General features: G+C 43.6%; 1 protein-coding gene across 2 annotated transcripts in view; it reads right to left on the reverse strand.

The window, feature by feature from the left end:
- Positions 1-4,629: 4,629 nt before the first annotated feature.
- The window catches only part of rgs17 (regulator of G protein signaling 17), a 46,736-nt gene continuing 28,699 nt past the window's right edge, over positions 4,630-22,666 (reverse strand). For both annotated transcript variants that reach the window (XM_035801163.2, XM_035801161.2), the window contains exons 4-6: positions 12,520-12,591; positions 9,810-10,041; positions 4,630-9,558 (exon numbers count right to left, since the gene is read on the reverse strand). In XM_035801163.2, coding sequence (XP_035657056.1) covers positions 9,370-9,558; positions 9,810-10,041; positions 12,520-12,591 — 493 coding nt within the window. In that variant the 3' untranslated portion in view covers positions 4,630-9,369. The remainder of the gene's footprint in view (positions 9,559-9,809; positions 10,042-12,519; positions 12,592-22,666) is intronic.

The following is a 22,666-nucleotide window of genomic DNA, read 5'->3' on the forward strand; positions in this document are numbered from 1 at the left end:
GCCGACCCGGAGAGAGTGCAGGAGCCCGCCTGGGATTCCCTAAAACAATGCGAAGAGGGCTATAGACGAATGGAGTCCAAAAGGAAAGCACGGAGGCTCAGAGCGAAAACCGAAAGTAACGGGGGAGAGCGCAGAGAGAGAGTGGCTGAGTCAGGAGTCAGACCTGAGCCTACTCTCCCTGTTAATCGTGAAGAGCAGTTGCAGTGGGAGAGGCTGCACCACTTGGAGATTTGGACATGGGAGGAGGAATTAGACGGTAAAGGACCCTGGGCGCAGCCGGGAGAATATCGCCGTCCAAAGGAAGAGATAGACGCGGCTAAAGCGGAAAGGCGCAGGTATGAGGAGGCAGCACGGCAACTCGGTTGGAAACTGGAAAAACAGCCCAAAAAAATTATTGGGGGGGGGCTAGAAGGGAGAATAGTTATGCCAGGTAGGAGATCTGCGCATACTCCCTGTGCTCACTGTTGGGCTAGAGCAGACATGGGCAAACTACGGCCCGCGGGCCACATACGGCCCGTGAGGCTTTTTAATCCGGCCCGCCGAACTTGTCCAAATTATAGTAAAAACCTCCTTTTTTCCCCTTTCCCTGCAATGCCCACGTTTCCCCAATAGATGGCGCACTCAAAACACATTGACCGTTGTTGGAGTGGCGCGTATTTCTCTTTATTTCACTTTAATTTTCACTTCGTTTCACGTCACCATTAAGCCCTTCTGTGAAAATGAGCGGACCAAAGAGAAGGAAAGTGGACAGCGAATGCCGAGTGTTTAATAAGGAGTGGACAACAAAATACTTCTTCACTGAAGTCCGATCAACGGCTGTATGTCTGATATGCCAAGAAGCTGTTGCGGTTTTCAAAGAGTACAATATCAGCCGTCACTTTGCCACGAAGCATGCAAACTATGCTAGCAAGCAGTCAACACAAGAACGGGCGGCTACTGCTCAGAGGTTGGCAGCTAATTTACAGAGTCAACAGAACTTTTTGACCGACAAACTGCAATTCAAGAGTCAAGTACCAAGGCAAGTTATTTGCTGGCATTCAAATTAGCAAAGGCTAGCAAGCCTTTCTCCGAAGGCGAGTTTTTGAAAGAGTGCATGGTAGAGACAGCAGGTCTCTTGTGTCCGGAGAGCAAAGCCAAGTTTGAAAAAAAAAAGTTTAGCACGCAGGACAGTGACTCGCCGCGTGGAACTGATTGACGAAGATATAGTCAGCAAGTTAAACAAAAAGGCGGAGTCCTTTAAGTTATATTCACTAGCACTGGATGAAAGTAACGACATAAAAGACACTGCTCAGCTCCTAATTTTTATCCGAGGGATTAACGACAGTTTTGAGATAACGGAGGAGCTTTTGAGCATGGAATCACTGAAAGGGAAAACGCGAGGAGAGGACTTATATGAACAGGTGTCTGCTGTCATCGAGAGAATGAAGCTACCTTGGAGTAAACTTGCCAATGTCACCACGGATGGATCACCAAATTTAACTGGAAAAAACATCGGGCTGCTGAAAAGAATCCAGGATAAAGTGAAAGAAGAAAACCCTGACCAGGATGTTATTTTACTTCACTGCATCATTCATCAGGAGTCTCTGTGTAAGTCTGTATTGCAGCTTAATCACGTCGTGGATCCAGTTGTAAAACTTGTTAACTTCATACGAGCAAGGGGACTTAATCATCGTCAGTTCATTACGTTCCTGGAAGAAACTAATGCGGATCACCAGGACCTACTTTACCACTCTCGCGTCCGCTGGTTAAGTTTGGGGAAAGTGTTTCAACGAGTCTGGGAGCTCAAAGACGAGATTCGCTCATTTTTTAATTTAATGGGGAAATCCGAAGAATTCCCGAGCTGAACGACACAAACTGGCTTTGTGACTTTGCGTTTGCTGTGGACATATTTTCACACATGAATGAGCTGAACGTGAAGCTACAGGGGAAAGATCAGTTTGCGCACGACATGTACACAAATGTGAGAGCCTTCAAATCCAAGCTGGTTTTATTCTCCAGGCAAATGTCAAACAAATCTTTCGCACATTTCCCCACACTAGCCGTGCAGAAAGAGGCCGCCCGAAATGCGAAGAAATACTGCAAATCACTGGACGATCTGCACAGAGAATTTTGCCGTCGGTTCTGTGATTTTGAAAAAATTGACAAGTCACTTCAACTGGTGTCCTGTCCCCTGTCACAAGACCCCGAATCAGCACCGCAGGAGCTGCAATTGGAACTGATCGATCTTCAGTCTGACTCCGTCTCAAAGGAGAAGTTCAAGTCTCTTACATTTAAACTGAATGACTTTTACGCTTCACTTAACGAGACCGCGTTTCCAAACCTCCGGAGGACGGCGCAGAAGATGCTGGTGTTGTTTGGCTCGACCTACGTGTGTGAGCAGACGTTTAGCGTCATGAAAATTAAACAAAGCCCATCATAGATCCAAGTTAACTGACCAACACCTCAGATCTGTCTTGAGAATTGCCACAACAAAACTAACTCCAGACTTTGATGCACTGGCAAAAAAGGGAGACCAACAACACTGTTCCCACTGAAATGGTGAGTTTTTCTGCTGTGTTATGAAAAAATGCATATGGAAAGTTTGGAAGTGCGTCTTTTAATTAAGAGCAATGCGCATTTACGCACAGCAGCGGTACAGTAGCTTAATTAACACGCCGCACACGCTCTTAATTTAAATTTTCAGCTGCAGGTAGGATATTTAATACAGCCTATGTCTGTGTGCTTGGCAACGACACACGTGTACTGTTTGCGCGTGAAGGCGAGGGCGTCCGTGGCGAGTTTGTAGAGCGCGCGGTCAGGACAATCCATCCATGATTTTGCGGAGTTTAACACAAGTAGATATTATTGAGCTTGAGTATTTCGTTGTGTAATAATATGTTTTGAATGTTGAAAGTGATTCCATTTTTCAATAAATGTTGATTTCTTTAACTTTGCACCTTCGATTGAAACTTATTAAAAACAGACGCAATCTTGATAAATCACAGTGCGTATGTTATTTTAATCTATTTACATTTCCTCCTCCCAGTATCTGCGAAATAGTATGTAAATGCCATATCTTGCATATTCCTTGAGACAAATTTATTAACTGATAAGGGCTCTATTTTTCACATTTGAAAGACAGTTAATAAATTGGGTTGTAGTGTTCTTACTGTGCTATGAGGTTTGCACACACTACATTTAATGCTTTAGTATTTCCGGCCCAAACACTCCCTCCAAATGCTCCTGGCCCGGCCCCTCTCAAATTTTAGAACCCATTGTGGCCCGCGAGTCAAAAAGTTTGCCCACCTCTGGGCTAGAGAGACCGGGCAGGCACCGTGTTATGCTATGGAGCGCACGGTGTTTCCAGTGCGGGTGCAGAGCCAGGTGCGGCACATACCAGCCCTTCCTATTGGCCGGGCTAGAGTGGGCATCGAGCCAGGTAAGCTTGGGCAGGCTCGGTGCTCAAGAGCTCCAGTGCGCCTGCACGGTCCGGTCTATCCAGAGCCACCTCTACACACCAGTCCTCCGGTAGCAGCTCCCCGCACCAGGCTTCCTGTGCGTGTCCTCGAGCCAGTACCACCAGTTCCAGCACCACGCACCAGGCCTCCAGTGCGCCTCGCCTGTTCAGCGCAGCCAGCGCTTTTCTCCTCTCCTGCGCTGTTGGAGTCTCCCGCCTGTTTAGCGCAGCCAGAGCCTTTCTCCTCTCCTGCGCTATCGGAGTCTCCCGCCTGTTTAGCGCAGCCAGAGCCTTTCTCCTCTCCTGCGCTGCCGGAGTCTCCCGTCTGCCCAGCGCCGCCAGACAACCAGTCTCGTCCAGATCTCCCCGACAACCAGTCTCTTCCAGATCTGCCCGACGACCAGTCTCTTCCAGATCTGCCCGACGACCAGTCTCTTCCAGATCTGCCCGACGACCAGTCTCTTCCAGATCTGCCAGACAACCAGTCTCTTCCAGATCTGCCAGACAACCAGTCTCTTCCAGATCTGCCAGACGACCAGTCTCTTCCAGATCTGCCAGACGACCAGTCTCTTCCAGATCTGCCCGACAACCAGTCTCTTCCAGATCTGCTCGACAACCAGTCTCTTCTAGATCTGCCAGCCAGCCAGTCTCTTCTAGATCTGCCAGCCAGCCGTGATTTCATCTCAGTACTGGGCTTCCTCTCAGTATTGGGCTTCCTCTCAGTATTGGGCTTCCCCTCAGTACCGGGCTTCCCCTCAGTACCGGGCTTCCCCTCAGTACCGGGCTGCACCTCAGTACCGGGCTGCACCTCAGTACCGGGCTGCACCTCAGTACCGGGATGCACCTCAGTCCCGAGATGCACCTCTGTCCCGAGATGCACCTCTGTCCCGAGATGCACCTCTGTCCCGAGATGCACCTCTGTCCCGAGATGCACCTCTGTCCCGAGATGCACCTCTGTCCCGAGATGCACCTCTGTCCCGAGATGCACCTCAGTTATGTGGGGATCTGGGTGAGGACTATTAGGCCATGGTCGGCGGAGAAGGTGGATGATCCCAGGACGCGAAGGGGAGGAACTAGGACATTAATGGAGTGGGGTCCACGTCCCGAGCCAGAACCGCCACCATGGACAGACGCCCACCCGGACCCTCCCTATGATTCTTGAGGTGCGTCCGGGAGTCCGCACCTTAGGGGGGTACTGTCACGCCTTGGTCATTGTATTTTGTGGTTTTGGTATATGTTTGGGTAGGCCAGGGTGTGACGTGGGTTTATATGTTGTGTTTTGTATTGGGGTTTGTATTAATTGGGATTGTGTATGATTAGGGGTGTGTCTAGTTAGGCTTGGCTGCCTGAGGCGATTCCCAATTGGAGTCAGGTGATTCTCGTTGTCTCGGATTGGGAACCGTATTTAGGTAGCCTGAGTTCGCGTTGTATTTTGGTGGGTGTTTGTACCTGTCTCTGTGTAGTAGTCACCAGATAGGCTGTAATTAGTTTCACGTTTCGTTTGTTGTTTTCGTATTTCAGTTATTTCATGTACCGTTTTCATTCATTAAAGTCATGAGTAACCGACACGCTGCATTTCGGTCTGACTCTTCTTACAACAGACGAACGTCGTTACAATAAAAAATTAAAATAAATCTGCCGTTTCCAGCTACAATAGTAATTTACAACATTAACATTAACAATGTCAAAGTATTTCTGATCAATTTGATGTTATTTTAATGGAGATTTTTTTTGCTTTTCTTTCAAAATCAAGAACATTTCTAAGTGACCCCAAACTTTTGAACGGTAGTGTGCATATATATATATATTATTTTCTCTGTAATACTACTAGCCACCTTGCAATTTTATGAAGTTGTCTTTAGCCCAGATTGGAAACCTATCTCCCAACCTCAACTAGCTACCAAGAAGCCATTTCAGGCTATCAATGAAGTTATAGTAGCTAGCTTGTCTCTCTATCTTAGCTGGCATGTCTGCTGGCAAAGTTGGTAGACTTTAGAAAAGCAAGCAATAACTAAAAGTACTGATTAAGATTCTCATTCCTTTCAATCTTTTACCCAGATTTCAGCAGAGAAACATATTTATTTTATTTTAAAAAGAGCCACCAGTCAGGAAGACACAGACAGCTCAAGGGGTATGATTAGATATACAGAAAAATACTTATGGTCTAGTGACCAGTATACCCCACTTGGACGTAATAATGTAGTACCACATTAAATCTTAAAAGGGAACATTAACAAGACAACTGAAATGTGATGTCATTAGCGAACGTACTTATTGAAAATGTTAATTCAGCCAGTCGGTAGTAATATTAGTTATTAGTTCAATGTATTGTTATTAATGAGTGTTGTGTGCAGTCGAAGAAAACTGCACCCTTATATCTACAGAATTTGACCACGACATCATGGCTCTTGTACAGCTATTTCAGTCTTATTACATTCCAGTGGTCTGACAAAAAAGGCCAAGTACCAAAGTAGCCTATAGGTTTGGAGGATTGGGAAAGCAACCAAGAGGTAGATGTTTCTGTTCTTGTGGATTTAACATCTTTGTTTAAGTGACTAAAATAGCCCTTCAACCTTTGTGAATGTGACTACGAAGCACCCTTGGAAACAACAATAAACGAGACTGTCCCTTGATTGTACAGTAGAAATGTTTTGAAATTCGAAATGGTAGGATTGCAAATGACAATATGGGTTACGTACAGCAATAATGACATTGAATAGCTCCTTGGATAAAGAGATGCTCATTGGCCTGAAAGAAAACACTGAATGGATAATAAAGCCTCTATGGATGAAGGAGTCTCGGACTAGTCGATCAGTCAACAGGTGTATTTTGCAGTGAACTGTCATCTCACCAAGATGTCATAACACAGCCACAGGTCAGACAACACACATATTTATTTGTATTTATCAAGTGTTGTTGTTTTTTTCATCACGAAGGCATATACTATTTTCTCTGTATATTACTTGTTATATATTTATATAGAAACAAAACTAAGGGTACATTTTTGCTGAATAAGATATGAATATCAGCAAAGGGCAATGTAAACCATGTTCCATCAAACTTAACCTATCCTTTCCCATATTTCAACAGTAACATCTTTGCATAGGCAAAATGAGATTAGCCCTTTAAACAGTGAATTTCCTGAATTATTTATATATCTAAAAATCTTTTTCCAGTTGAACACAATTAAACAAACAAAAAAGTTAACTAGGCTAATCGTCCTTTAACGCTTAATACATATATTTTCTGTGCACATTTTGTTTACAGTGTTAGGCTTCAAGTAGATCTAAAAACAAAGTGTACATTGACAACTAGATGTGAAATAAATTAACCAATATGAGAGGTAGTGAAATCCCTAATGAAAGTTAAAGGAGAAACACAGTAGATAAGGCCAATGCTTCTCTTAATCACATCAATTCTGACACTTTAGATAAAAATCTTATTCTGCCAACAAACCTCTGCCATCTTTCAAAGCCATTCATTCTGAATTGAAAGTCAACATTTGAACATGACACTATGCCTATGATACCACCTCATGTCATTAATTGCTAAATCCTTGTTGAAATATCAGTAAAATGAACAACCATTTCTTTCCATGGAGTGAAAATAATCAATTACTCCGAGACACCAGAGAACATGTCGTACAAACCTGTAATACTACTCTTCACCCAGTGTAAAATGCTAATTATGAATCATTCAGAACCATTTTCCTACCTACATTTTTTTTGCAATTGGCTTCTCTTGCGTTTCCAGGATGATTGCTCACCGCATGAATGTAAACTTGGTTTGATTGAACCATAATTTCACTGTCTGGTTGGTCAAACATTCAGAAGTTACAGCTGAAATAATATCTAAAATGAGCAAGTCATTTATTTTGTCATTAATAGAGCTACATAAAAAGGTATCCTCTACCTAACCACTGTGGTGCATGCATACTGTATCACTTTCACTGTATCACTCTTCATTAAAGAGTATGCAAACACTATTGCAACAAACTATCTAGAAAGGTGGCTGAATGTGAACGAAATTTACGGAACATTGTTTAGAATATTGTTGGATGTTCAAAATGGCTGATATCATTAGGCTATGCTATATGTTCATTTTTGTGAATGAATACAAACAGAAAGCCTACATCTGATCCAATTGCACTTCAATAACCTAGAGTATATGGGCTTTATTAAAACCCTTAATTGAATTAAATAATGACTGGCCTTGGCACATGAACGTCAGGTAGTATGTTCAAACAGAAGAGTGGCACTGCTTCAATGACACTTGAATATCATTACCCACCAGTGGTGACAATACACACAACTCTCCCTCTCACAATATACTTTACTCATGCACTGACCTTTTACACATCAACAGGTGACAAAGGCCTGCAATCATTTCTCCATGTTTAAATGTCACACTTGCAACAACAACAAAAAAATCATTTAACATATATTTTAGGCCTATATGTTCATGGGACTTTAACTCTTTAAAATGTTTTGATAAGTATGTATCTGGACGGCAGGTACACACAATAATGCGTGCTGGCAATTTTAGGGAAAAAAACAACGACCCGTCTCAAACATATCTATTCACCTCCCCTGCCCAACTCTGTAAAGCAGAGAGACTTAAAGGCATGGGGCTCACCGGAGATCCAAGCACCTTATTGGAGCCTCAATAACCAGTCTTAAAGACAAACGCACATCTGGTGAACAGGACTGCAAACCTCCAAACAACCTATATATAAATACGTCTGATTCCACCTCTTCTGCCCCCGACTGGGCTGTTACTTAGCTGGTACTGACCCCCTTCAGTCTAGGACTAGCTACAGCTTTAAAACAAGAAGCCATATAGGCCTACTTCATAATTCCATGTGTCAGCATTGCATCCCACTCTTAGACCTCATGGTGATGCATTAGACATACCACTATCTTACAATTGACCTTCCAAACCAAGGCATCGTGATTACTACTATTTATATTATAGGCAGTAGAAAAACGAATAAGTAAATGGTTCTCTTTCATTCTCGAGAGCTGTAAAGTGTTCATTATTTATTGTATGAAACGACTGAATTGAATGTTTTGATTATTTTTTTTCTCCAACAATGATTCCAACCTTTGACATAACCTGTGCTTCTCTCAGGGTGAGTGGTGTGGGAAGGATAGAAAGGACTCTATGTTTACTAAACTGTGTTGTTGCCATAACAAGCAGCTCTTGTGCTGCCCTTTTCACATAAAGGCATTGTGATTTCCCGTGGAAAGTAATGTTCATAAGACATTTAGCTGCCCGACCACAATTCTAGCCCTTCTCCCAGTTTTAGAGTTGTAAAGAAGGCAAGTGCTTGGATATTAACACTGCTGTAAAACTTTCAACCTTCTCAAAATCAACGACTGCAAGCTAATTGGCAAATATCAATATTCCCTTCACATCAAGAGCTTGAAAGGGTATATCCCAAGAACAGAAGAAAATACATCTCATATTCCTTTGCAGTCCACTGCTAAAATACCAAGCTACTGTAGAGCGAATTCCATTACCTTGTTACATGCAAAGTCTGATTTTCCTGCTCACCACGGTCAAGCTCTACAGCCATCGTAAAAAATACATTGTTTTTGGACTGTAAAAATGGCTGAGGCATGGGACAGAATTTGAGAGAGAAAAATACAGAGCAAGATAGAGAAAGAAGGAGCGAAAGGAGGAGAACTCTCAAAAGTACAGTACAGAAACAATGGGTCTGTCCTTCCTTTTGTTTCTCTTTGTCACAGTAGCCCGAGGAGCTCTTATCTGCAGTTAAACCAGGAACTAAACCTCAGGGCTGCCTGCGAGCAGACACTTGAAATTGCTTAAACTATTCATTATTTTCTTGTTTCTTTTTCAAAAAAGGAAAATATCAAACCCAGTTCTGGCACCTTATTGTCTTCTTGTTTTTTGGGAGGGTGGGGGTTACTTTAGGTGTCTAGGCAGGAGCTTCTCTTGCTGTCCAGAAGGTCCCTGTAAACGGAGGAGTTGAGGAAACGGGGGTAGGAGTCTCTGTGCATCAGGGTGTAGATCTGCAGCTGGGCCTCCTCGTACATCAAGTTGCTGGGCTCCGTCAGGCTCAGGTTGATGCCTTCCCTCACCCGCGAATCCAGGCTCACCTGGAGGCAGAGGAGCGGGAGAGAACAGTGACATTGCTATCACACACAACCACTTTGAGATTGGGGTTTCAATATGTCTTGGAATCCGACCTGGGTCAAATACATGTATTCCAAACATTGTCAAATACTTCAGCTCAGTGCTTTAATTTCCCACAATGGAACCAATGGAATAGTCCTGAAAGCAAAGTAAATATCAGCCGAGTGATACTAGGTGCCAGTCAAACTCCTGCTTCCAACATGATGCCTCCTACCTCTTTCGGCGATAGAATGGAGACGTAGTCCTCGTAGATGATCCTGGCTTTCTCATCGATCGCAGTCGGGTCCGTCTCCTTCTTCAGCTCCTCACAGGCCAGCCAGAACAACAGGTTCTCTTCGCTGTACTCAGAGCGCAGAAATTCTCGGAAAATCTCCCTGCCTTCTGAGGAGCGCATCACCAGCTCAAAGCTACGGGCCCAGGCAACTACCTCGTCTAGAGTGGGTTGCCTAAACACAGGATACCAGGAACCCAGTGTTAGCAGTCTGGACTCTCACATTACACAAGACAAACAAATTGCAATAACATGGTTTCCACAGGCTGTTTCAATTAGCAATAGAAATAGTAGCAGTCATATGTCATACATAGGTCCTGGGCTCATGATAAACATGAAAAGAACAACGGCCTGCACACTGTATGCCAGCGTTACCTAAGCCTCACGGTTCCATTTATGATCCATATTACTGGAGATATGTTTTTTTAATTCGTTTTTTTAATCGCAGGACACATTTGATAGGCGCTGGGGCGCTAACTAGCCTAATAATTACTAGGTGGTAACAACCTGGTAACTTGACAGGCACACATTTGGTTGAAGATGGCACAAGAAGGGAAAAGGGTACGCAGGTAATGAATGTGCTTGTCAGAACGCTACCATTATTCCCCATACTTATTTTATTATTTAACTTCTTCACAATTTTGACAGTGTAATTACTTATTTGAAATCTGATTTACCTACTTGTGTCTTTGAAAATGAATTAAATGAGGCTATGCATTTTTGTAGGCATTCATATAGATACTATGTCAAGGACAGTGTTGATTATAAGTCATAAAAACGAGAATAGGCTACATTGAAATGCCCCATACCTCAAATATCCTGTTTTGTCATTTTAGAGAGATGTAATTTCAGTATTGTGCACAAGCTGCTATAGGCAGATATGGTAGGGGGACGACAAACATCTTGCCTATATACTGTTATATGATGACACATTTCTGCAAGTAGTCAGCCTCAACCACCTGAAGATTTATAGCCAGGTAGTGATTTGGAGAAAGTACATGTTATAGCTTGAACATTTTCAAACAGCTAGAACTTGGGAAACATAGTTTTCCATAAGGGCCACACCCCTGATCTATTTTATTCAAGCCTTATTTTTAAAGCGAAAGTTGACCCACCTTATAATGTAGACCGCTTACCTCGAAGCAGTCTAAGAAGACATGAAGAGACTGCAATCCATACCTTGGTTAGCCACTGTAACCAACCAACCATTCCATTTGGCTGACTTGTGCATATACTAGTGGAATACATTGGTATGATCCTAATCACCACATTCAATGACTTCAACACTTTGAACCAGAGCATCTCCCTAAGAGCCTTTTTGACCTAAAGGCTTGCACACATCGCACCGAATGTAGATCTAGCGTTCATCTGCCGATCAAACCACCCACTGCAAACGTCTGACTGACAATATTTTTCACTCAATTCTACAAGTAAAATCGGCGGTCACTCGGTTGGCAAATTACGTTCACAGGTGCTAAGTAATCTCTGCCAGCAAACGCTATTGGTGTGTCTGAGGCCTAAGAGTCATGGCTACAGGGACCAATTGAAATGTTGTCATTAAAAGGTGGTAATTAGGAGCATTCAGTGTGCGGGACTTCCTGCTATTTTCATGTCTCAATCGACAAAACATGCTAAGCATGTCACATGCTAAAGTGTTACCATTATTACAATTAGGACTGGGTGATAAGGAGAAAAATCCATCTCACTTATTACAACAACAACATGAAGAATGGGTGTTCCAAGGTAGTGCCTCAGGTTGAACCCTGTGTCATGGCCACAGCCATGTGAGAACAGTATTGGGCTCACAATTGTTTGGGCAGCCAGACAGGCTACATCGTGTAAATGCAGCTGAATGCAGAAACCTGACAATATTACATATCACGCAAATAATAAGCACACAATATACCGTAGAGCTGAGCCCTATACACTATAATGGACCTGCTCCTTTGGGGTGGATGAAAATTATGTCCTTGTGTCCTCAGTTAAGATATGTTTCAGTCAAATAACTGAAATTGTGAGAGAGGTGGAGAGAAAATAAAACTCATGCTCTAATTGGCTAATACAGCAAATGAGTGAGCAACACACAGGAATAGATATTGACACAGCAGCAATGTAAAGAGAGAAAATTAATGGGCCAAAGCAGTAAAACGAAACAGGCAAAACAATTAATTTCTGGCATGCAATTAATTTCTGGCATGCAATTAATTTCTGGCATGCAATTCATTTCTGGCATGCATTCTGGCTAATTTCTTGCATGCAATAATTACATTTTCTGGCATCCTTTCTTGAGGTTGACAGTCCTAATGTATAATGTCTATGTACTGTATAATGCCTTCAAAAGACAGGGATGAACAGACGTGACCAAAGGCCATCAGCTTATCTGACAACATGAAAACAAAATTAACACCTCACTGTTGTACTTCCCTTTCTTGCACTAACACTTGCACTTGTCTTTACTTACTAAGGCTGATTTTGCTAATAGCTGCTTTGTTGAGGAACGTTTTACTATGACTGTCATATGTGGTCGTCTTATCTACTGTAAGTTGCTCTGGATAAGAGCATCTGCTAAATGACCAAAATGTGACATCATATGAAAACAGTTTGGTATTTTCTCAGAGACAACCTATGGAAAAAGGCATAGCTGGCAACTTACTGCTCCTCCATGGCTTCAATACTATCCATTTTAGTGCATGCCCGTTCGGAACGCTCCATGCGGTCCTCATTCCTGGAAAAGGAGAAGCAGATCAAACATTACTATGGTTTTCAAACATATTCCATATTCAAACATACTTATTCATATGGCAGTCTCAAGGTTGGATGTTCATGTAGTATCTTTGTTGAACTACTGCCTGAGAACAGGTATGTATTTTTCTGAAAACCAGGAGAAAACTAGACGTGGAAACAACCTGTGAGTGGAGTGAGAGTCCCTGCTATTTACAGTACACAAAACCTTTACAAAATCGCTATACCGGAAATGTACATGTTAAACACATGTTGGATACACAATAATTACACAATAACAAATTATATTGTAACACAAATTTAATTGTAACACATTAACAATACATTCTAGCTGTCTGTCCTTTCACAAACACCTGAAAAGCTAGTTTGAGGTGCATGTTTTGTTCCTAAATACATTACAAATGCATTGGAAAGAGGTTATAAAGAAATTTCAACTGCCATGCAAACGGAATGTGTTAATTCTGTGTGAAATTTCAAGTAGGAATGTATTGGAGAAAAGGCACGTTTATATGCCACTGTGTAAATACTGCTATGCAGATTTGACTGATTTGCGCTTGGATGTAGCCTAGTTTAGGCCTATTGGTTCAGCCTGTGTCATATGATCATTATTTTCATACGAAACACCTACATATACAATCATGTCCAAATCATCCGAAAGTATCTCAAATTGATTGTGAAGCTCAACAAAGTCCAATATTGTCACGTTCTGTCCATCGTTCGTATGTGTTTTCCTTGTTTTAGTGTTGGTCAGGACGTGAGCTGGGTGGGCATTCTATGTTGTGTGTCTGGTTTGTCTATTTCTATGTTTGGCCTGATATGGTTCTCAATCAGAGGCAGGTGTTAGTCATTGTCTCTGATTGGGAATCATATTTAGGTAGCCTGTTTTGTGTTGGGTTTTGTGGGTGATTGTTCCTGTCTCTGTGTTTGCACCAGATAGGACTGTTTAGGTTTTCACTTTTCTTGTTCTGTATAGTCTGTTCATGTATAGTCATCTTTATTAAAAACATGAATAACCACCACGCTGCATTTTGGTCCGCCTCTCTTTCACCAGAAGAAAACCCTTACAGAATCACCCACCAACCAAGGACCAAGCGGCGTGGTAAACAGAGGCAGCAGCAACAGCAGCAGCAGGAGAAGCGACAGGTGCAGGAGGAGCAACAGCAGCAGCAGCAAAGGCAGCAGCAGGAGAAGCAACAGAGGCAGCAGCAGCAGTGGGAGAGGCTGCACTATTTGGATAAATGGACTTGGGAGGAGATCCTTGACGGAAAAGGACCCTGGGCAGAGCCAGGGGAATATTGCCGCCCCAAAGCTGAGCTGGAGGCAGCGAAAGCAGAGAGGCGGCATTATGAGGAGCTAGCACGGCAGAGCGGCTGGAAGCCCGAGAGGCACCCCCAAAAATGTATTGGGGGGGGCACAGGGAGAGTGTGGCAGAGTCAGGAGTCAGACCTGAGCCAACTCCCCCTGTTTACCGTAAGGAGCCATGGATGGAATTGGAGCTGTCGGCGAAGCAGAGTGCTGAGTCTGAGAGTGTGGAGGATGTATTGGACAGAGTAGAAAGAAAGCTGTTGGTTTGGCATAGTATGCACGGCATACCAGTGCCAGCACCACGCATCAGGCCTACAGTGCGTCCCGCCTGTCCAGCGCTGCCGGAGCCTTCCTCCTCTCCAGCGCAGCCAGAGTCTCCCGCCTGTCCGGCGCTGTCAGAGCTGCCGCCCTCATGCCAGAGGCGCCAGAGCCCCTCATTCCAGAGGCACCAGTGCTCCTCAGTCCAGCGCTGCCAGAGCCTTTTTCTCCAGTCTGCCCAGCGCCGTCTGAGCTACCCGTCTGCCCAGCGCCATCTGAGCTACCAGTCTGCCCAGCGCCGCCAGTGCAGCCAGTTTGCCCAGTGCCGCCAGTCAGCCAGGATACGCCAGAACTGCCAGTCAGCCAGGATCTGCCAGTCAGCCAGGATCAGTTAGATCCGCCATTCAGCCAGGATCCGCCAGTCTGCCAGGATCCACCAGTCAGCCAGGATCCGCCAGGATCGGCCAGTCAGCCAGGATCCGCCAGTCAGCCAGGATCCGCCAGTCAGCCAGGATCTGCCAGTATCTGCCAGAACTACCAGTCAGCCAGGATCCGCCAGAACTGCCAGTCAGCCAGGATCTGCCAGTCAGCCAGGATCCGCCAGAACTACCAGTCAGCCAGGATCTGCCAGAACTGCCAGTCAGCCAGGATCCGCCAGTCTGCCAGGATCCGCCAGTCAGCCAGGATCCGCCAGAACTGCCAGTCGGCCAGGATCCGCCAGAACTGCCAGTCGGCCAGGATCCGCCAGAACTGCCAGTCGGCCAGGATCTCCGCCAGAACTGCCAGGCAGCCAGGATCCGCCAGAACCGCCATTCAGCCAGGATCTGCCAGTCTGCCAGGATCTGCCAGGCATGCCAGGATCTGCCAGGCAGCCAGGATGCCAGTCAGCCGGATCAGCCAGGATCCGCCAGTCTGCCAGGATCTGCCAGAAGTGCCAGTCAGCCAGGATCCGCCAGAACTGCCAGTCAGCCAGGATCCGCCAGTCAGCCAGGATCCGCCAGAACTGCCAGTCAGCCAGGATCCGCCAGGAGTGCCAGTCTGCCAGGATCCGCCAGTCAGCCAGGATCCGCCAGAACTGCCAGGATCTGCCAGTCAGCCAGGATCTGCCAGTCAGCCAGGATCTGCCAGGATCTGCCAGTCAGCCAGGATCTGCCGGAACCACCAGCCAGCCAGGATCTGGTAGATCCATCAACCTGCCTGAGCTTCCCCTCGGTCCCGAGCTTCCCCTCGGTCCCGAGCTTCTCCTCGGTCCAGAGCTACCTCAGTTCAGTGGGGCCCGTTGTTAGGTTTCCTAGGCCAAGGTTAGCGGCGAGGGTTGCCACTCAAGGGACACTAAGGAGGTGGACTAAGACAATTATGGAGTGGGGTCCACGTCCAGCGCCAGAGCCGCCACCGCGGACAGATGCCCACCCAGACGCTCCCCTATAGGTTTAGGTTGTGCGTTCGGAGTCCGCACCTTGGGGGGGGGGGTTCTGTCACGTTCTGTCCATCGTTCGTATGTGTTTTCCTTGTTTTAGTGTTGGTCAGGACGTGAGCTGGGTGGGCATTCTATGTTGTGTGTCTGGTTTGTCTATTTCTATGTTTGGCCTGATATGGTTCTCAGTCAGAGGCAGGTGTTAGTCATGGTCTCTGATTGGGAACCATATTTAGGTAGCCCGTTTTGTGTTGGGTTTGTGGGTGATTGTTCCCGTCTCTGTGTTTGCACCAGATAGGACTGTTTAGGTTTTCACTTTTCTTGTTTTGTAGTCTGTTCATGTATAGTCGTCTTTATTATAAACATGAATAACCACCACGCTGCATTTTGGTCCGCCTCTCTTTCACCAGAAGAAAACCCTTACAAATAGAGGATTTGAACGTGATGTGCGAAAAATGCTAATATCGGTCCCATGACTTGAATGGGATTTGTGCCGCAAATGCTAAAATGTTAGCATGTGGAAACAGTGCCACGGTATCTAAACCAAAGCGTGGGTTGCTGTCATACCTTGTCCCAGAGCTGGGACGATAAACCAAACACTAGACACCGACAATTGCTTGTCAGTAATTTTAGGTGATTTTGTTACATAACGTTCCTGTAGATTTCTCTAAAACAATTCTTTGGTCAACAGTAATATATGCATTATGTTTAATCCTGCCACGAAAGTATCTGCCTGTCCCTGTTTCGCTGTCAGCTGCTGACTCTTACTCCCTCTGCTCACTGTGCGCAAAGAGGAGGGAGAGATGCATTCTGAGAAGCACAAGCATATGACCATTGCTCAAAATGCTACTGGGGAAAATTACAGTTTTCAAAGCAACTACTGTTGTTCTAGTTAGGGAGGAGAGTCACAGCTTTCTGTGAGTATATAATATATTTCTTACCTCTTAATATTGAGTTCATGGCACCAATTCACAACCAGAGTAATCTGTGTAGTATGGTTTTGATGCGCCTGAGGAGTTGAGCCGGAGTGCGCCATTTGCAGTGAATAGGTCTACATCAAGTAGTCTTGGCCTAGCACGGGATTTTCTTTTAGGACATTAGCCTAGATTTACTGATTGATTAATCAATTAGCCCACATGGCTTTATAGCAACAATAGTTGTTAGCAATCTAGCTAAGTGTTTTGAGTTCCCACTTCCTAATAACAAATAATATAGCCTTTAGGCCAATATGCACAAAGATGTCAGAAAATTCTCTGAGGATCAAGACATACATCTGAACATTCTGGATCCTATCAAAATATCAATAATGCATTTCCTGGATATGTTAGATGAAACAGCTTGCTTTTTGAATCATAGGCTACCATTTTAATTGTCTTACTTGGCACTGGGAAAATGTGTCTAGAACCCTGCAGCTAATATAAAGTAACTGTTCGAAAAAACTAAATATGTAGCGTTATTTGTTTTATAGAGAAAAAAAAAGTTACATTTATTACAATAATACTTTTTGTTCATAACGCCCAGCTCTAGCACCTCCCCCCAAAAATGTTTTATCATAATTTGTTATCGTTATATGGATTTTTGTTCAAATCGCCCAGCTCTACCTTGTCCATAGACTGCTTACAGGGTAATGAAACCAATATGTCATTTTGTCATTTGAGTGAACTATGGAGTGTCCGTTTAGGCCCATGCATCAGAGAGAGAGAGAAACAATATTTTCTGACTGGACTGCTTTGGTGGAATTCTCCACACTGTCTAGCCTACATTCCTCTCTTGCGTTCTGTATATATATTGAAATAGGCTAAAGCAAAAAGGAATAGGCAAATCACTGTCATTTGTGTGTTCTTTACTGCGCAGCGCCAGTTAAGTTCAAATAGGCTGAACCACCATTTGTCACATCACAATGTCATCACCTTCGATAATGGTTGTCAATCATCAGACAGTCAATACTAACGTAGCCTAAAAATCTAAACATTCAGTGTTTAGCCTCATTTAGCCATCACAGCACTCGGTTTCATACCAACTACGATTTAGCTGTTGGGGGATGTACAATGCATTCGGAAAGTATTCAGACCCCTTCTCTTTGTCTATATAAAAAGGTCCCACAGTTGACAGTGCATGTCAGAGAAAAAAAAACAAGCCATGAGGTTGAAGGAATTGTCCATAGAGCTCAGAGACAGGATTGTGTCATGGCACAGATCTGGGGAAGAAAACCAAAAAAAATGTCTGCAGCATTGAAGGTCCCCGAGAACACAGTGGCCTCCATCATTCTTAAATGGAAGACTCTTCCAAAACCCTTCCTAGAGTTGGCCACCCGGGCAAACTGAGCAATCGGTGGAGAAGTGCCTTGGCAGGGAGTTGACTAAGAACCTGATGGTCAATCTGACAGAGCTCCACAGTTCCTCTGTAGACATGGGAGAACCTTCCAGAAATACAACCATCTCTGCAGCACTCCAACAATCAGGCCTTTATGGTAGTGTGGCCAGATGGAAGCCACTCCTCAGTAAAAAGGTACATGACAGCCCACTTGGAGTTTCCCCAAAAGGCAACTAAAGGACTCTCAAACCATGAGAAACAAGAATCTCTGGTCTGAAGAAACCAAGATTGAACTCTTTTGCCTGAAAGCCAAGCATCACGTCTGGAGGAAACCTGGCACCATCCCAACAGTGAAGCATGTAGTGGCAGCAGGGACTGGGGTTTTTCAGCAGCATGGACTGGGAGACCAGTCAGGATCAAGGGAAAGATGATCGGCGCAAAGTACAGAGAGATCCTTGATGAAAACCTGCTCTAGAGCACTCAGGACCTCAGACTGGGGCGAAGGTTCAACTTCAGGACAACGATGCTAAGCACACAGCCAAGACAACTCAGGAGTGGCTTCGGGAGAAGTCTTCAAATGTCCTTGAGCCAGAGCCCAGACTTGAACCCAATCGAACATCTCTGGAGAGACCTGAAAATAGCTGTGCAGCGACGCTCCCCATCCAACCTGACAGAGCTTGAGAGGATCTGAAGAGAAGGATGGGAGGAACTCCCCAAATACAGGTGTGCCAAGCTTGTAACTTTCATTTGGATGATGATGGTCACATGATGATCGGTGCTTGATCGGTGTATGGCTGCCAATTAAAACATTTGATCCATATCTCATCATATAATCTACCCTGTCCAATTCATCAGTGAACTGTTGTCAATAGAGCATGAGGCGAAACCAAATTGGGCAAGTATGCTATTTATGGCAACAGTTTGTGACAAAACCATCCGTAGAGTTGAAATTGCAATTGAAACACAAACTTCTGTTTTATTATTCAGTACTTGAAAACTAAAACAAATGTGCTTTTATGTGCACTATGTTATCACGCACAGCATTTTATCTACTAAAAAGTAGAAGCTAAAAATAAAATAAACACCTCGTGGGAAAATTCACATATTTTCTCTATGCAGACTTTAGAATATATGACCGACCGGCTCGATCTTATGTAGCAAAATTTGAAATGGTAATTTTTGGATGAAAGTAGAGACTCAGAGCTAGAAAATGGTATATCATACACTACAGTTGAGGAACAATGGGAAAGTAATTCTGCCTTGAAAGTTGATAAACTTGTAACCTCACTTTTGAGAAAATGGCCTTTGAATGTATTGTTACACCTACTGCAGAGCTCTTCTTTGTCTACACCCATTCAGCATCGTTCACACCCTCAAACTTTAGCCCCACCCATCTCTTTAACCACTCTGAACCACCCATACTGGATCCGGGATAACTGTCATCAGCAACGCTAAATAGCATAGCGCCACAGTCAAATAATATTACTAGAAAATATTCATATTCATGAAATCACAAGTGCAATATTGCAAAACACAGCGTAGCCTTTTGTTAATCCACCTGTCATTTCAGATTTTGAAATGATGCTTTACAGCGAAAGCAATACAAGCGTTTGTGTAAGTTTATCGATCGCTCGACAAAAAAATAAGTACACTTAGAATCAGGTAACTTGGTCATGAAAATCAGAAAAGCAATCAAATTAATAGTTTACCTTTGATGATCTTCGGATGTTTTCACTCACGAGACTCCCAGTTAGACAACAAATTTTTTATATCCAAATACCTCCGTTAGTTTGGTGTGTTATGCAAAGGAATCTACCAGAAAGAGCGATCACGACAACGCAAACAAAAATCCCAAATGATATCCATAATGTCCACAGAAACATGTCAGACGTTTTTTTATAATCAATCCTCAGGGTGTTTTTCAAATATCTATTCGATAATATATCAACCGGGACAGTTGGCTTTTCACTAGGACCGGGAGGAACAATGGCCGCCTTTCTCTTTTGCGCACAATTCACTCAGAGACCCCACCTATCCACTTACGCAATGTGGTCGTTCACGCTCATTCTTCAAAATAAAAGCCTGAAACTATGTCTGACGACTGTTGACACCTTGAGGAAGTGATAGGAAAAGGAATCTGGTTGATATCCCTTTAAATGGAGCAATGGGAGGCTATGGAACATGGAGTTTTCCACTTCCTGGTTTGATTTTTCTCAGGGTTTCGCCTGCAATATCAGTTCTGTTATACAATATTTTGACAGTTTTGGAAACTTTAGAGTGTTTTCTATCCTAATCTGTAAATTATATGCATATTCTAGCATCTGGTCCTGAGAAATAGTCAGTTTACTTTGGGAATGTTATTTTTCCGAACATAATAATAGTGCCCCCTAGCTTCAAGAGGTTAAGGTTGATCTGAACGTTCTGTCCTAACAGCAGCAGTCAAGCACCCAAGCTAACTGACTAACGTTGGCTAGCTTGCTAGCTACATCCAAACACAAATGAGAGAACAGCTCACTCTGACAATTTTACACGCCCTAGCAGAGCTGGTCAGTCTTATCCAGAGCGTTGGCGACTGCAACTGTGATGCTGGCAACAATTTACGTTTTTTTGCCAACGTTTACTGACGGGTGTTGAGCGTTCGTAAATTCGTCAGTTATTCTGCGCTCTGGCAAACTTAGAAGAGAGTGCTCTGAAATCAGAGTAGATAGCCAGATCAAATTTACCAGCTACGTCTACGACATCATTAACATTCTATTGAAAAGCTTACTTACGTCTTTTGTTAAGACATGTAGCTAGCTAGCTAAACAATGAACCATAATCCCAACTCATGATGTTATTATCCTGCATGATTTTTCAGGTAGCTAACCAACCAGATGCCATGTTAGCTAGCTAACATTAGGCTATAGCTAGCTAAGCAAATGGCTCTGAGATAAGAAAAATATTACTACACAGAGCATACATGTAACGTTAGCCAGCGAGCCAGCCATGAAATTAAAATGACTGACTAAATTAGAAATGTGTCATATCTGAAAATATAGGTTGCTAGACTATTTTACCCGTATACATGGATGGATGCTTCTCCCTCTCTGTCACACAGATGCAATGGTTGCCCTTAGTTTGAAGATGTAATCCAGAGACAAGGGTTATCTCCATCTCATTAGCTATCATACTCTAATTCCACTGATTTCAAATCTCAGTCCTCCAGAAAGAGATCAGCACTTATGCAGTTCTACTACGCAATATATATTTTTTTTTAAGCAGCGTTAAAACAGGATTACCTACACATACTGACCAGCTCTAATAGACAGAAGCGTGCTACATGGCAGACCAATCCGAACTCATCTCTCGGCATGTACAGTGCAATCATTATCTCAGACAATCATTGCTAGCAGGAAGGTTGCAGGCTTTTTCTGTGGCTAAACCTACTAGGCTCGTCATTTAACAATTGTATTTGTATTTACAGATGGCATACAAGTTTGTTATTAAGGCACATGAAAGTTCACATGTTCCAGAAAGCATTTCTGCCAAAAAAAATGCATTTTGATTTAAAAACGAGTCACATATGGAAATCTGTCACCAATTGGAAGGAAAACCTAGCAACAGACACAGAACACCACCACAACCAGATTGGATTTACTTGTGCATCTCTGACAGCAGATTCCTAGTGTTGTGCTAGTAAGTGCTGCTTTAATGTGCTTCTGCCTAGAGGCACAGCCTCTTGACACAGCAGCATCTCTCAAAGAGCTTGAGATGATAAGTTCCTCTTCTTTATCTCAAAGCTCTATTTGTCTTTGGGTTATAAAAGCACTTGAGGGAGTGCTCTTTAGCCATGGGGCTACCGTATCCAATCAAACCTAATAAAAGTAGGCTATATGTAGTATCTTTGTTTACAAACTACCGCCTGTGTACTTTGTGGACCTATGATTTTCTGAAAGCAGGAAGCATCTACCTGTGACGGATTCCACAGGAATCCCACTCCCCCTTTATTTATTTTTTGCTAATGCACAAAAAAGTACCCCAATTGAATTGAGACGATAATGCAGCTAGGTTCCAGAATGAGCGCTAAGGATTCAGAAAACCCCTCCTAATCTTCATCTGTACCCATACATGGCATGTCTCTTCCTACATATATTATATGTCATATACTGGGAGTTGCACAGTGGTGAATATTAGCTTCCTCTTAGTATCTTCATCAAAGTATCCTTTGTCCTGACATAATTGAGCTGGCTAGCCACAGGCTCTACACCTCCTGAGATGACTAAATATAAAACATGTTCTTCACAGCTATTTTGCATGTGATGTGAAGATGGAAATAGGCTGGCTGTTTATAGAGAAGATAAGGTCACCATATAATTGGGAAGGGTTGTGGAGGCCACATTTTAGAAACGGGTCTTACAATTATGCTTTCTTCAATGTTTTCATTATTTCAAGCCATTGTTTTGTAGGCCTATATTGTGGGTTCACTGTCCACGACAGACTTGGCTGTGGTGGCGTCCTGAAGCTTGCTTTGTTCAGCCTTGGTCTTAAACTTACAGTAGGTTCAAAGTTAGGCCCATTTTAAGTGTTGCTAAAACTATTGACTTACATGGTAGTTTTAGAGACCGATACCATGTACAGTGCCTTTAGAAAGAGTTCACAGCCCTAGACTTTTACCAAATTCTGTTGTTACAAAGTGGGATTAAAATGGATTTTAAAAAATGTCAACAATTTACACAAAATACTCTAATGTCAAAGTGGAAGAAATTTCAAACAATGGTATAAAAAACAA

Source organism: Oncorhynchus keta, chromosome 24, assembly GCF_023373465.1.
Source record: "Oncorhynchus keta strain PuntledgeMale-10-30-2019 chromosome 24, Oket_V2, whole genome shotgun sequence".
NCBI classification, from domain to species: Eukaryota; Metazoa; Chordata; class Actinopteri; order Salmoniformes; family Salmonidae; genus Oncorhynchus; species Oncorhynchus keta.